The sequence below is a fragment of the Parus major genome, chromosome Z (genome assembly GCF_001522545.3).
Source record: "Parus major isolate Abel chromosome Z, Parus_major1.1, whole genome shotgun sequence".
NCBI classification, from domain to species: Eukaryota; Metazoa; Chordata; class Aves; order Passeriformes; family Paridae; genus Parus; species Parus major.
The window spans coordinates 70,796,002-70,810,598 of NC_031799.1; the positions used below are offsets into that span (position 1 = coordinate 70,796,002).

The 14,597-nt window shown below is 40.0% G+C and overlaps 1 protein-coding gene across 1 annotated transcript; it reads left to right on the top strand.

Annotated features, from left to right (window-relative positions):
• Positions 1 to 796: 796 nt before the first annotated feature.
• LMNB1 (lamin B1) lies at positions 797 to 14,100 on the top strand. The gene is made up of 10 exons (XM_015615461.1): positions 797 to 952; positions 1,770 to 1,895; positions 2,894 to 3,064; positions 4,464 to 4,589; positions 7,119 to 7,339; positions 8,529 to 8,754; positions 10,748 to 10,852; positions 11,257 to 11,376; positions 12,065 to 12,178; positions 13,318 to 14,100. Exons 2-10 carry the CDS (start codon positions 1,884 to 1,886, stop codon positions 13,357 to 13,359), a joined length of 1,137 nt encoding a protein of 378 aa, XP_015470947.1. The 5' UTR covers positions 797 to 952; positions 1,770 to 1,883; the 3' UTR covers positions 13,360 to 14,100.
• Positions 14,101 to 14,597: the final 497 nt, after the last annotated feature.

Here is a 14,597-nt window from a genome sequence, read left to right on the forward strand (position 1 = left end):
GCATTATGTTGTTAATCCTGCCCTTCTTCTTTTTTTTTTTCCTTTTCTTTTTTTCCTAACATCTAAAAGGAAAAACATGAAAACTGAAGGAGGATATGCTGGCTGTGGTATTACTGAGCCTAAATCTGTCCATTCCTTTAAAAAGTTCATAGCTCAGTTAAAACCATCAAGGACTTCTGCATGCTACTGCCCTTGGTAGACAAATTTGGATATGCCAGGCAGAAAAAGAATGGAACTCCAAGGCTGAAGGATTTGTTACACATTTAATGAATGCTTGTGTCATCTAAGGACAAGAAACATTTTGATTCATTCACCGGTTTCCTTTCTCCTGCTTTTGATAGTAGCCTGTTACAACATTATTTTTGGATAATAAACTTGTGTTTATGAGACATTACTTTTTTTCCCATTTCACTTCCCTGTTTGAATATGCTGGTTTAGGAAATAAACTCCTACAAAAATGTGTGACTGCTTGTCTAGACACAAAAACTAGTTTGAAGGTAATTTGAAAATCTTCCGTGCTTGCCCTCAAAAAGAAATCACATCACCTCTGCACCAGTGTAATTTCTGTGAGGGCAGATATTGTTGTGTAGACAGGATTTGGGTCTGTTTCCTCAGGTCTGTGGGACTTTGCCATTTTTGAAGGGTGCTGCAAAGCACAGTAAATTCAACTAACACAGGATGTTTTTGAATTTACTTGAGGTGTTTCTCAAGTTTGATATTCAGATTGCTTTATTAGTCAGCAGTCAACGGGCATTTCTAGGTTTTCTTGCAACCACTTTTTTTGGTTTGTTCCAGCTACGCAAAAAAGGAATCTGACCTCAATGGAGCCCAGGTCAAACTTCGTGAGTTTGAGGCAGCCCTGAATTCTAAAGAAGCTGCACTGGCCACAGCCCTTGGTGATAAGAAAAGTCTGGAGGGAGACATTGAAGATTTGAAAGATCAAATCAGAGAGGTGAGAAGAAGAAGAAACATCAATTAACCATCAATTTCTGTTAGCCAGTTGAGGTGGTTTTCTGTATTATAAGCTGGCAGTATGATAAAATATAACTTTGTAACAAAAAAAAAAAAAGAAAAAAAGGATGAAAACCTGTCATCTGGTCATAGCTAGAACAAATAGTGATTAATTTTCACCACTAAAAGCAGTTTCTGAGTTACTGTTGAGTTTTATTAATAAGATGAATGGTGAAAGAAACAGCTCATAAAACTGCAGATGCTGAAGTTGCAACGGATACTTAGGGAGAAGAAAGCAGGTCAAGACTCAGAGTACACTTGGCACTTTTCAGAAGTGCTTTGGGGGGCAGATTGACTTCACAAGAACAGATAATAACAAGTAACAGTTTCTCTCTGCCCTCCTTTTGGTTCTGCTTGTGGTTCTCCCTGTTCTGGTGGAACAAGGAGGAGGAAAAACTCTTGTCCTAGTTTTGTTAGCCTTTTGATTTGTGATCTTGAGCAGCACCACCTCAAGAGGATGGGTTGTGGAGACCAGGAAACTGGTGTTTTCCATGTATCAGAAATTGGTTTGTACAGAAAATTATTAAGTAGCAATTTTAATGCCAGTTACTAATGTGAAATATATAGAACTCAACTTGTATAAGCAGCTGCAAAAGTGTATGTTTGTGATAGGCAGTATTACAGGGGTAGGTATTGGGGTTTGATTGTGAAGTTATACCTTAATGTGTAGTTAAGCTGTGGTTCTGTGGGGCTCTGGCCATTCTTTGAGTGTGAGTTCTGCTGCATAATTGCTGTTTTGATTCTTTTGTTTCTTAAAGCTTGAAGCTTCTTTAGCTGCTGCCAAGGAACAACTTATAAATGAAACTTTGCAGAAGGTGGATCTTGAAAACCGTTGTCAGAGCCTCATTGAGGACCTGGAATTCCGTAAAAATATGTATGAGGAGGTAAATTGAGTCTCAAAAATTAACGTTTTTAAAGGCAAGAAGACTGGGAGGTCATTTGAGAATAGGAAAATAATTTGGGTTGGGAGGTTCCTCTGCAAGTTGTCTGAACTCCTACTCAGAGTAGGGTTTACCTCTGTTCTACTGTGGGGGTTTCTAACTTCCTTTTTCTAGGAAAAAATATTTTAATTCTGAATTAGTGTGGTAAAATAATTTCATGTGTCAAGTTTCATCTTAAATTCTGATCATGGTATGCAATCCACATGTCTTTTTTTATTAATGAGAAAGTAGGTTAGTAACTTCCCACATAATCCCATTATAAGAAATAAAGTGGAGGGAGACTCAAACAGGTGCTCTGGACCTGCAGTGTCAAATCTTTCTAATAGGATGCTTTTGAATAATGGAAACAAAAGTGGATGAATAGTTGTCTTTTAGAACTTTTTCTTGCCACCCTCCCTTTCATCTGTGGCATTTGAGGCTTTCCAGGAGGAACCTTAGGACAATAACAAATGCCACTTGATCATACTGTCTTTTGTTCCATGTGTGCTTTCTCTTGCTTGGAGTATTTTCAGTTTTGTTTCGTGTTGTTGGAATCCCTTTCTTCCCAGAGAAAGCACGGGCAAGCACACAAGTAAATGGGCAAAGTGGGGTGACTTATACTGTGTTATAAAACAGTAGTTAGATTTTGTTGAAGCACAGAAGATACCTCAAAAAAGGAAAGATACAAATTTTATTTTAGGAGTAAAAATCTAATGGTGCTGAGGTGTGTTTGTTGGAAGTCCAGACAACTCTCATAAAAAAAAAAATGTTGATGGTATCCTAGCTCTTACTTTAATGAGTGGCTATTGCAAAATAAGACTGGGGAGACTGTTTCTACTAAGAGTTTCATGTCAAAGTAATCTGATACCAGAACCTGCACTACTCTCCACTCAGCAGGATAGTCTTCTGAAATTCTTGTCCTGTCTTCACTGGCTGTTACCACCTTTCTCTGGCTCTCACAGGAAATCAATGAGACCAGAAGGAAGCACGAAACTCGCCTGGTGGAGGTTGATTCTGGGCGTCAGATTGAATATGAGCACAAGCTGGCTCAGGCCCTCCACGAAATCAGAGAGCAGCACGATGCACAAGTGAAGCTGTACAAGGAGGAGCTGGAGGAGACTTACCATTCCAAAGTGAGAACATGTTTTCACACAGCTGCTTGACGTGCTTTGTTTTTGTTTTGCTTAATAGCATAATTGCTGGCAGCTCAGAGGGGTTTATTAGGGAGCTGGGTTTGAAATTAGCGTGCGTTTGAGTGCGAATTTGCATTTTCACATCTCACTTTGGGAGCAGGTTTGATCCTCTCATCAAGTGCAACAGCAGAAGGGGAGGAAGCATTGTGTGAAGGTGATCTGGGGGGAAAAGTGATTAATGCTGGGATTCCTGTGAATTTAGGGAAGTTCTTGTGTTGTTAAGCATGATACTGAACAATGATCAATAAAGTGCCCCATGTTTTGTGTAAAAATTCATAATGGGACTTGCTGAGAAGACAGAAGATAGTCCTCTAACCCTGTACAAAACATGAGGAAGTTTTACAATGCCCAGTAACTTCTGGTTTTTACTCATCTAGGCAGAAAGCTGTAATCAGTTATACTTCATCATTTCCTTCCTCTGCTGTTATTCAGTATTTATGTCAGGAGGCACCCTGATGTCTCAACTGAACCTGGTTTCTGTGGCTGTACTTGTTGCATTAGTTAGTATTTTTTAAAAGCAGAGTGGGATGTTACAGCAGAAAAGTTCATACAAATTGAATTAATTAGCATCAGTTTTGGTCTTTTGAGCCTGCTTGTCTCCAGACCTTCAATCTGGCCTGGAAAAGATTGTTTAAAATACAATCTAGCCAAAAATGCAAGCTCTCATTGCTTTCTTGGTCATTCTCATCAGGTATACTTTACTGTATTTTTGGAAACTTAGTTAAAAAAAAATAATTGGATTGCTTTGCATCATTATCATCATCAACAGCAAGTTCAGTAAATCTATGGTGCAGCTCAAGTGTGTGTGGTAGTTTTCAGCAGGAATGATTTAGTTACTTTGTAACTTTCATTATTCAATTATTTATATTCATTATTTATATTCATTATTCTTTATTCAAGATTGAAGTGATGGAATGAGGCAGTAGTGGCTTAGGGCACTGGTACTGATACCAGTTTTTTCTTATATTGCCTGAAAGTTAACAAGTTTGCCTCTTTTTAGAGAATTAGTACTTTCAGTTCAGCTGCTTCGGTTTAAGTGTGTTAAATGAAATTTGGAATTTCAGCATGAAAACTGAACTTAGTTCAATCTCAGTAATGTCTACAAGGGCAAGTTTTAACCCTAAAGTAAATATTCAAAGAATTGGAATTCCAGGCAGGGCAATCCAGCGTGGCAACCGAGGCACCACATTTGAGCCCTAAACAAAGAAAAGTTTCGCTCTGTTGGAGTTGCAGAGAGGAACTCAGTGGCTTAGCCGTGCCCTGTGGGTTTTTGGTGATTCATTCCTTCTTCTGGTGAAAGTTACTTTGAAACTGATGTCTTGACTTGGGTGCCCTGCAGCTGGAGAGTGCCAGGCTGTCCTCGGAGATGAGCAGCTCTGCAGCCAACACCATCAGGGAGCAGCTGAACGAGAGCCGCATGCGCATCGACAGCCTGTCCTCCCACATCACCAGCCTCCAGAAAGAGGTAACCAACTGTGCCTCCTTGGTCCTGCTACTCACAGCTGTTGATTTTTGTGTTAAAGGCCTTTTCTTTCCGTTGTACTCATTGGTTTTTGTGTTAAAGGTCTGTCTTTCCCTTAAGCTGTAAGTATGTTCAGCAACACGACTGGAGTCTGTCTTCTCTCCTACTGCTCTGTACTTTTTCAAATCCCTTAATGTCTCCTTTTGGCAAACTCTGTTGTCTTTTTCAGTGTGTAGTGTTCTGCTATAGAGCAAGTCTGTGGAACAGGGTACTGTTAACTGCCTTCTGTGAAAATTTTTGTGGATAGATGAGGTGATTTTAGACAAATGTGTATTAACTGTTCTTGACACTTTGAGCAGCCCCGTAGTGACTGGCCCAGACTAGTGTGCAATTCTACAAAGACACATTCAAAGCCAGAACTGGAATTTGCGGACTCTTTTCATCCTAGATCCAGTTTCCATCTAGACATCTTGAAAAAACCAAACCTGATGATGTCATCTTGCCCAGATCAGGAATGTGAGACTGAGTGAAAACATCAAATAACTGTACTTGAGCATCTGTAGGGCAGGATCTAGAGCAGGAGCTGGTTGTTCCTAGATCACAAAGGGCATGGATCACACCCAGAGAAGTATGACACGATGTATGACAAGTGGTGTCTTCAGTAGTGGCCTGTCTGTAACATTGTGGGCACTGCAGTGGGAAATCCTGTGTGAAAATGAGGAGAGTTAGGAGTTGGTTCTGCAGTTATCTTTTGTAACTCACTTGAAAACCAACAAAACATTTACATTTTTTTAGGATTATAAAGTACTAGTAGTGTTATGTCCTTTCTGTGAGTGATACATTTTGAATTTTATTCCTCCTGTACAGTAGATTTCAGTAGGACGTCAAAATTCTGTGTACTTTGAGTAAAAAATATAAATGCAGGGGACATTATTTCCTAATTTTCCAAATAAATTGGCAGCTACTAGTAAGAGTATTCCTAGATTTCCTTTTATCTAGTCAAGTTAGTTTCTGGAAAAGATCAGGTGATAAAATGAACGTGTATGAGGTTCCACAGGAATTGGATGGAAAGTTCTGGTCACTTAGATCTTATTTCTGCCTTTAGATTACCATCATCTTTTGGGGGTTCAGAGTCAACAGGTTTTTTAAGTTAATAGTCTCTTCTATTACTTCAGGAGCAACAGCTTGGTTGAGAGGACTTGCTTCTGGAGTGGCAGAAGCGTTTGTTGCTAACTTCAGGGCAATCAACTTCAGGAAAAATCACTTTCTGTCATTTTGACTGTGATTTTCCACTAAAGAAACCATTTCAGCTGTGATTTTGGGGTGGGTTTTTTTGGTAGCATTAGTGAAGTCAGCCAGTACTTTCTTGTCTTCCACCTTCCTAGCATTAACTTAAGCTTTATTTTCTTGGAAATCTCTTATCTCTGGTGCTGGTCTGGTTTGAGCTGCCAGCACTGAGCTCTGTAGTAGACTTCACTGTGATCTCTCATGTGACACAGAACTCCATTTGTTAAATTCCTTATCTGACTCTCGGCATGGACAACCAGTTACACTGGTCCCTTGTGTCAGACAGGTAGACTCCCTTCTCTCTCTGTCTGTGGAATATGTGGTGACTTCCTAAATTTGGGTGCATGCATAGCAAACTTCGTGATTATGGGGCATTGGATTCTGTGTCTGCCCATTAATTAAAAAAAATTAATTAAATTTCAAGGGGCTGTGAAACAGAAGAAAGCATGTTTATGGAAAGTAAACCCTAAAGCTGACATCATTTTGGGCTTTCTTTGATAAGCATTCCATTCTGGGGGTACAATTTTAAGATCTGCTGGCTTGATGGAAATTTTTGAAGCAGGAGACAAATCAGATTTCTCCAAGGAATGCTTATCAGCACACTCTGAGCAAGCCTTGGAGGCTTCAAGGGTAGGCAGACAGGTTTTCACTGACAGCAACCCCTGTTCCTTTAGGGGAGCTGCCTCCCAGAATTCAGGATTAATTAGGATTCAGCACCAAGGTGAAGCACGAAGCAGACATCTGGAAACTAGAGAGCACTCTAACATCTATCTCCAGGGGTGATGACTCCTCCACCTGCCTCCCTGGGCTGCCCATTCCAATATCTAACCACCCTTTTGGTGAAGAAATCTGTCCCAATGTCCAGCCTAAACCTGCTCTGGTGCAGTTTAAGACTGTGTTCCTGTGTCCTGTCTGGCATGTGTTAAACAGTTAAACTCTTAAGCTCAGTTTTTCTTTCTCAAGTAAATTCAAGTACAGTAGCATGTTTTCATACTTCAGAAAAACGGAGCAAAGAAGTTGTTTTTCCAAGGATGCTGCAAGTTTCACTGGAATTTGAGGTGTTTACATTTCCAGTAGGTGAGGTGGAGAGGAGGAAGTTGAATATGGGCGAGTTTGAACTCAGAAATAGGGGAGGATGTAACTTCAGTGTCCTGAATTCCGTACTGCCTGAAGAGCAGAGCAGGTGGAGGCTTGGGTGGGCTTCCCTTTGCACCATCACTGACCTTTTCAATGCTTTTCCTCTAGTCTAGAGCGTGGCAGGACAGAGCACAGGAGCTGGAGAGCAGCCTGGCCCAGGAGCAGGAGAACTGCCGCAAAACTCTGGCAGAGAAGGAGAAGGAAATTGCAGAGATAAGAAATCAGATGCAGGAGCAGCTGACAGACTACGAGCAGCTCCTGGATGTGAAACTGGCACTTGACATGGAGATCAATGCATACCGGAAATTGCTGGAGGGTGAAGAGGAGAGGTAGGAAAGGACATGGCAACAAGGTGCTGTCTCTGTTATCTCTGTGCTTTACTCATCTTTTCCTCTGTTAAAAAGCAGTTTTTAGTGGTGCTTGGCTGCTTTCCAAGGCACTGGTTTTGCCCCCACCTCTCTGAAACAGTTCTAAGTCACTGTGAGACCATACTGGTTATCAGACCAGCTCTCAAGACAGCAAATACCTGGTCTTTTATTGGTTTTTTTTTGGTTAAGATCCAGCACAGAAGAAGTTATGAATTTTCATTTGTATGACTGGTTCCATGTTAATTTTCTTTGAGATTAATTGCAGGGCTAATTAATTGTTACTCAAATTCCTTTTAAGTGCAGAATAATTGTAACAAAGCCACTATGGTTGCCCAGCTCAGCATTTTCCACATCTGGCCTCAGATTTCTTCCAATACTGAGAATTTTCACCTCTGTCACAAATGTAATTTAAAGCAGTTTGATTCTTCACAGTATTCTGAGCCGCTCACTGCTGATTCCTCTCAGCTGTGGGGATGAAAAAGCCAAAGGTTTTATGCCACTGTGTTTTTGCATTAATTTCCCACAGTGGCTTAAGTCTCCCTAGGGTTTTTCTTTCCTTGTAGTCCTTAACAAATGCTTTTATGCTCTTAATTTAGTAGTCCATCAGTATTCTGTGCTTCTGGAACATTAATCAGCTGTTTAACAATGTTTTATTCACCTCTTAAATACTTAAGCCTTCACTTCTTCATGTAACATGCTTTTTTTTACTGTGTTGCTGTATAAATCTATGGGAAGGAGATGGAAGAAAGTTTATTTTAAAAAAAAAAAAGGCGGGAAAAGTAAAACCAGGTCACGGAACCATTAGGGCTGGGAAAGATTTGAGTCCAGCTGTTGACTGCCATGGTCAGCACTTAAACCATGTCCCCAAGTGCCACATCCACGTGTGTTTCCAGCACTTACAGGGATGGTGATTCCACCACTTCCCTGGACAAAGCCTGACTGCCTCTTCAGTGAAGAAATTCCTGCTGATACCCAGTGTACACCATCCCTGCCCCAGCTTCTGTCCTCTCCCTCTGTCCCGCGTTCCCTGCCAGCAGAGCGCCGCTTCACCCTCTCACCCGGGGAGCTGTGGAGAGCAAGGAGGTCCCTCCCTGAGCCTCCTTTTCTCTGATGTGAAGTTGTTGTGTGTTTCCTCCCTTCCCCACGCCAGGCTGAAGCTGTCCCCCAGCCCCTCCTCCCGGGTGACCGTCTCGCGGGCCTCGTCCAGCCGCAGCGTGCGCATGGCCGGCGGCAAGAGGAAGAGGATCGACGTGGAGGAGTCGGAAGCCAGCAGCAGTGTGACCATTTCCCACTCTGCCTCTGCCACGGGGAACGTGTCCATCGAGGAGATAGACGTGGATGGGAAGTTCATCCGCTTGAAGAACACCTCTGAGCAGGTTTGGAAGTGCCCCGTGTGTGTCACGACTCGAGGTGCGAGGGCGTCCTCGGCGCCCCGGCAGCGGCTCCCGGGTTTTGTGTTGATCCCGGAGCTCGTGGCATGAGGGGACTGCAGTGTCTCAAAAAGCAAGCTTTCACACTCTGTTCTGGATTGATCTTGGCTTTTCCCCAAGGGTTTTCAGTGCTTTTGTTTTTACTGCAAGGTGGCCCATCCAACCAAACGTTACCTCGCACTTCTGCGTTCTGCCTTGCAAGTGATGTACCTGTAAAACTTTACAGGTGACATTGCCCCGATAAGAAATACTGCAAGCAGACAAAAAGGGTGCTTTAGAAGCCTTTACAGCACTTTCTCTGCCTTAAAAAAGCCCAGAATAAAATACACAGATGCAGACTAAAGGTCTAGATGAAATTAACTGCTGATGTCCCTTGTATCTGCATAGACCTTTCCTAAATCGTAGTTTTTCTTCTTCCTTGGCTGCACCCACAATTTTATGAGCCCTCAGTTCCCATGCCAAAGCCACTGTTGCAGTGACTGCTGAGGTAATTTGATTCTGTGAATAGGTTGCAGTTTATACTGGGAGGGTGCATGTATCTGCAGATATGAAGAACCCTTTGATAAATAATAATCACAACTTCTCCTTATCTTGCCCTTAAAATGATGCTGTTACACACAGCACATTTCCCTCCTTTATCTTCACTAAAAGGCAGCATGTCATGATGATTTAGCTGACAAAGACTGGCCTGGTTCCAAGTGTCCCAGTCCCCTCCAATCAGTGAGGATGTGGGCAGGTTCCTCCAGACAGTGATAATGTGGGTTGTAATTACCTGTAATTGCCACACCTGGGAGGAGATGGTTTCATTCAGTGAATTCAAGAAACCTTGACATTTCTCTTGGTCTAGACACTTCAGTGTGTAGATGACTCAATTCCAAGTCAAAAACTATTTCTAGTGAGTCAGAACCTGACTTTTTTTTGCTTTTTTGAGGGATATTTTTGAGCTTCACCCCTGCCACTCACATACTTGTTTACCACATAGATTTTCCCCACACCTTTTATTTAATTTGCCTACACATCCATTGTTTCATAAGGAAGGAGAAGCATCAGTTTTGTTCCCAGTACCCATGGGTGGTTCATGTTTTTAGCACTTTTCTAGGGGGTCTAGATTTGAGCAACTCCTCGTACTGCAATGTGATAAACTGCACATGGAATATTCTCAAGTGTCTTGACAGTTTATATAAAAATAGATTAAAAAAAATTAAATCCCCTCTAATTATGGCATGTTTTGATGCAATGACAATCTGAATGTCAGCATCCATTGAAATATATAAAATGGGGGTTTTTTGATAATTTAAACTGGCAGTGGCAACTACTGAGTGATCAGAAGCTGTGTTGGTGGGAGAGTTTAAAATATTCTTACTCTTGTTCTGGATTTTAAAAATACCTCTTGTTTTGAAGCAGTCATTCTATAAAGATGACTTTGTATATGATTTGTTAATCATACAACTTTTCAAGTAATTGATAGGAAAAAAAAATAATATAGGGAGTATGTGGTGGCAGGTGTGCACATGTAAAAATATTTCAAGAATACTAACAGTAGTATTTTGTTTTCTAGGAAGCCTGCTTGCCATTCTGTGCTTCAAAAAAACATAAATATTTGTAAGGGGATTTTAATATTTAATACATATTACTAATATGTGCTTCTCTGGACAAAGTGATAACAAAACTGATGCAAATCATAAACATTAGTTAACATCAGAACTCAAAAGCAGGATTTATTAAGGTTTAACTTCAAATAAGAGGTAAGATAAATTTACCTAAAATTATTCTAATTCCAGGCTGAAGATCAAGTGATAATAAACCCTTTCACTGAAAGTTTTATGTGTGCCACAGCCTTAAAGATAAAACACACTACATGCATAGCAGAAAATGAATGCTGGTGGAATTTTTTTTTATTATTATTATTGTTTTCCTTTTTTCCTCTCTCTTTTCGTAGGATCAACCTATGGGAGGCTGGGAGATGATCAGAAAAATAGGAGACACCTCTGCAAGTTACAGATATACCTCAAGATATGTACTAAAGGCAGGCCAGACTGTTACAGTAAGTTGTCACGTTTCAGGTGCTCAAGAAATGGACTTCAGGCCAATTTCTGTGGGTCAAAAAGGCACAAGGTTTTTTTTAACATGCTCAGGAAATAATCACCTGTGCTTGTGCTGGGCATTCCTTGTGTCAATTGCTGGGACAATTAATACAGGGAGATGTTTTTCAGGTCTTTCTGTGTGAAGCAGTATTTTCACCACTGAAAACTTTACATCATGTTACATATTCTAAAGTCCCTGCAATAAAAGCAGGTGTGTTTTATTGTAGAAAACTTGGGAAGATACTTGGCTTTCTTCACTGGGAGAGATCCACAGTGTCACTTAAATGGAATTAACTGCAACAGTAGTTTGGAAATGTGATAAGACTGGCAAAAAAAAATCTTCCTGTGTGACTTCTCTTGTCAGATCTGGGCTGCAAATGCTGGAGTAACTGCGAGCCCTCCCACTGACCTCATCTGGAAGAACCAGAATTCCTGGGGCACTGGTGAAGATGTGAAAGTTGTGCTGAAAAATTCTCAGGGAGAGGTAAAGCACCTCAGATCTGTGTGAGCTTTCTCTGTGGTGGCATCACCTACAAAGATGCAGGTTAGGGCTCCACACAGGAATGCACTGCAGTGTTTGGTAGAGTTTTCTCCTTTTGGAGAATTGCTGTAGTTTAGAAATGCCTCTACTGAAGCCTGTGATTCTTTTACTCTGTATTGAGTCTAAATCAAAGAAAATTTACTTGTTCAGGCCCCTCCCTCATGGCAGGAGCTGGGCAGTGCCTTAGAACACACTTTGAAAAGAAAGTTTTGGTAAACTCTTCAGTGATTTGTCTTCTAAATTAGTTTTCCTTAAGCCTGGGTGCTTATGAGGAGTGGGGGATGTTACAGTAAGGAGTTAATTCAGGTGAGGTGTGACTTAAAGCTTGGTTTGGGGGGACAGTTACTGTGACATGCTGCAGCTGAAAGAAAATACACAAATACATATGAAAAAAAGCAGATTTTGGAAGAACCTTGATGAGTGTTTTGTCAGGAACACTCCTTTTTATCATTAAGAGATTCTAAACCCAGCTGTTTATGCTCAGCAATACCTGAAAAGTATGCAAACAAAATGAATAGCTTCCCCAGCAGCCAGAACTTTCATTTCTCAAAGTCTTAGGCAGGTGAGTGGGAGATTTTTTTTTTTTTTTTCTTATTTTTTTGAGAGTTCAGATCTTAAAAATGTCTTGCAGGAGGTTGCTCAGAGAAGCACTGTGTTCAAAACAACAGCACGTAAAGGGGAGGATGAGGAAGTCGAGGAAGAAGCAGCTGAAGCTCTGGATGAGGAAGACATTTACCGCCAGCAGGTATTTTCTAAGAGTTAACAGGGTTATTTGCATTGAGAAAATGGAGATGTAAGTAATTTCTTCTAAAGAAAAGAAAAGATCCAGTGTGGATTTTTTTTTGTTGTTGTATTTTTGGGTTTTTATATTTTTTTTTAACAGTAATTAATGAAAGTATGGAGCTGTCTTATTGAAACCAGTGTAAAAATATTGCCTTAATATATCCTCTTGCAGAGAAGTACACTTTTTTTCCCAAAGTTTAAAGATATGGGGATTTTTTTTTTTCCCTTAAACTCTTTTCCTGGTAAGATTCCTCCCCCATGCCAATTGCCTGTAGTTAAGTTTGGCTTAAGCAGGTAAATTTACTGAATGTTTTGAGAATTTTAATCTCTTTTTATCTCTGATAGAAAAAATCATGTGAGTGTCTTCTGTTCACATATTTTCTCTGATAGAGAAAATTAGAGATTTTCAAACTCTTTGAGAGAAAATGTCCCTGGCATGCTGAAAAAATGAAGTTCTGAAGACCAAAGGGGAAAAAAAAAGAAAGGGCTGTGCTGGAAAGCAGAGATGTTAGATTTCTTATATGAAACTTTTATATGGTGCTTGTATATGCTCCCTGATTCAAATATGGCAAATATGGTACCTGTCCTCTATTATTCCTCAACAGGAAAGGACAAGGTAACATTCTTTTAATTCCAGGGTAAAACTGGTTGTGTAGCTTTGCTGACACTGGTTTGTACCATGCCAGGGCAGCAATTTCATATTTAAAATATAATATAAATAATATATCATAATGTAGTATATATCATAACATTGTTGCACATCCCTCTTAACATAACGTGATATGTATAATAATGTAATATATCATAATATAATACATATTATATGTAAAATTAAAATTTATATATTTATTAAAATTATATATGTATAAAAGCACAGTAGTTTCTTTTGAGTAGGAAAGCATTTTGCTGCTGGGGTGATTTTTTGGGGTGGTGTTTTTTTGTTCATTTATTTTGGTTTTTTTGTGGATTTTGTTTTGGGTTATTTTGGGTTTGGTTTTGTTTGTCTGTTTAAGGGGCGGGGGGATCATGATTTTCTTGTTGAGGGGGTTTTTTGGTTTGGTTTCTTTTTCAGTTTTAACTGGTTCTCCCTGTTCACAACAGGCAGAGCAAAGGGCATCCAGAAGAAGCTGTGTGGTCATGTGAAATTCCAGCCCCTCCAGGCTCCTCCAAATCCCTCCCTGCAGAACAGAGCCTTCTGAGAAGCACAACGTCATTTTTCCTGTCTGTGAATTTTCAAAAGCTGCGAGTCTGATGGCCTTAAATTTCCTCTGCCACTGAAGAATAAAAAAAATAAATATAAAAATAAAAATAAATATATATATAAAAAAAATTACAAAAGAAGAAGAAAGGTTTGTCACAAGCATCTCGACTTCCTGGCAGGACGTGAGTTGGTGGCTCCTGACAGGGAGAACAGAGAGTTGATGCTCCTGTCTCTCTCAGATTTATATGCCAGTCTCTCTTCATTGAAACCTTGCTGGAGTAGGAATATTCCAGTGTGTTTTGGGGATCGATTTTTTTAGATTATGCCACTCTAGACTAGTTGCTACGACCTCTTTGTATTTTAGGTGCTGTTGGGGATTGGTTTAGAGTTCTTAATTCTGGAAGAGGATTCATGTTACACCTTGTAGTTGTGGTGTTAAGATAGTGTTACCAGCTTAAATTTTCTTAATGTGTTTTTTTTCTAACAAATTAGAAAGCTGTTTCAATATGGATTGCCTTACTTGTTTACAATTTTTAGTAACAAAACAAAGTCTCTAGAGGTCTAGTCTACATTTGTATGGGAAACAGTTGTAATTTTGCCAATGTTGAAAGTTTTTCTGTCCTTTTCACATTATTCTGATGTCTGGAAAACATTTGAATAAAGTACCTCTGCAGAAGAATAAAGTTTTTGGAATTTGTTTCTTCCTAGAACTGAGCTGAAAGCTGAATGAGTATTGAATCCTTGAAATTGATGGGCTTTGAAGCTGAAGAAACATCCATTAAAGGGAACAGTGGCATTTGAGGTGCAAAGATTTCTTCTGAATAATGGCTGATACTGCTTCACATTTGGAAAATTAATTATTTTGAGCTTTATTCACACTCTGTTGCCTTTGTGCTCATCTTTGCTCATGGTTCTTTTCTTACTGGAGTGACTTCATTGCATCTTGCAAGTACCAGGCTAAGCAGTTTGAGCAAGAGAGATTTAGAAGTGGTGTAAAATAATTACCTTTTGACATAGCCTGAATGGATTGTTTTAAATGCATGGGCAGAATTTTGGAAACTGATTGGATTTTTTTTTTTTTTTAATTGACTGGATGTTTTGGGTTGTGGTGTTTTTTTCATGGGAAAATTAAGACTTTTTTTACATGCCTTTCATCTTGGATGAGCCCTTTTCTGGTGAC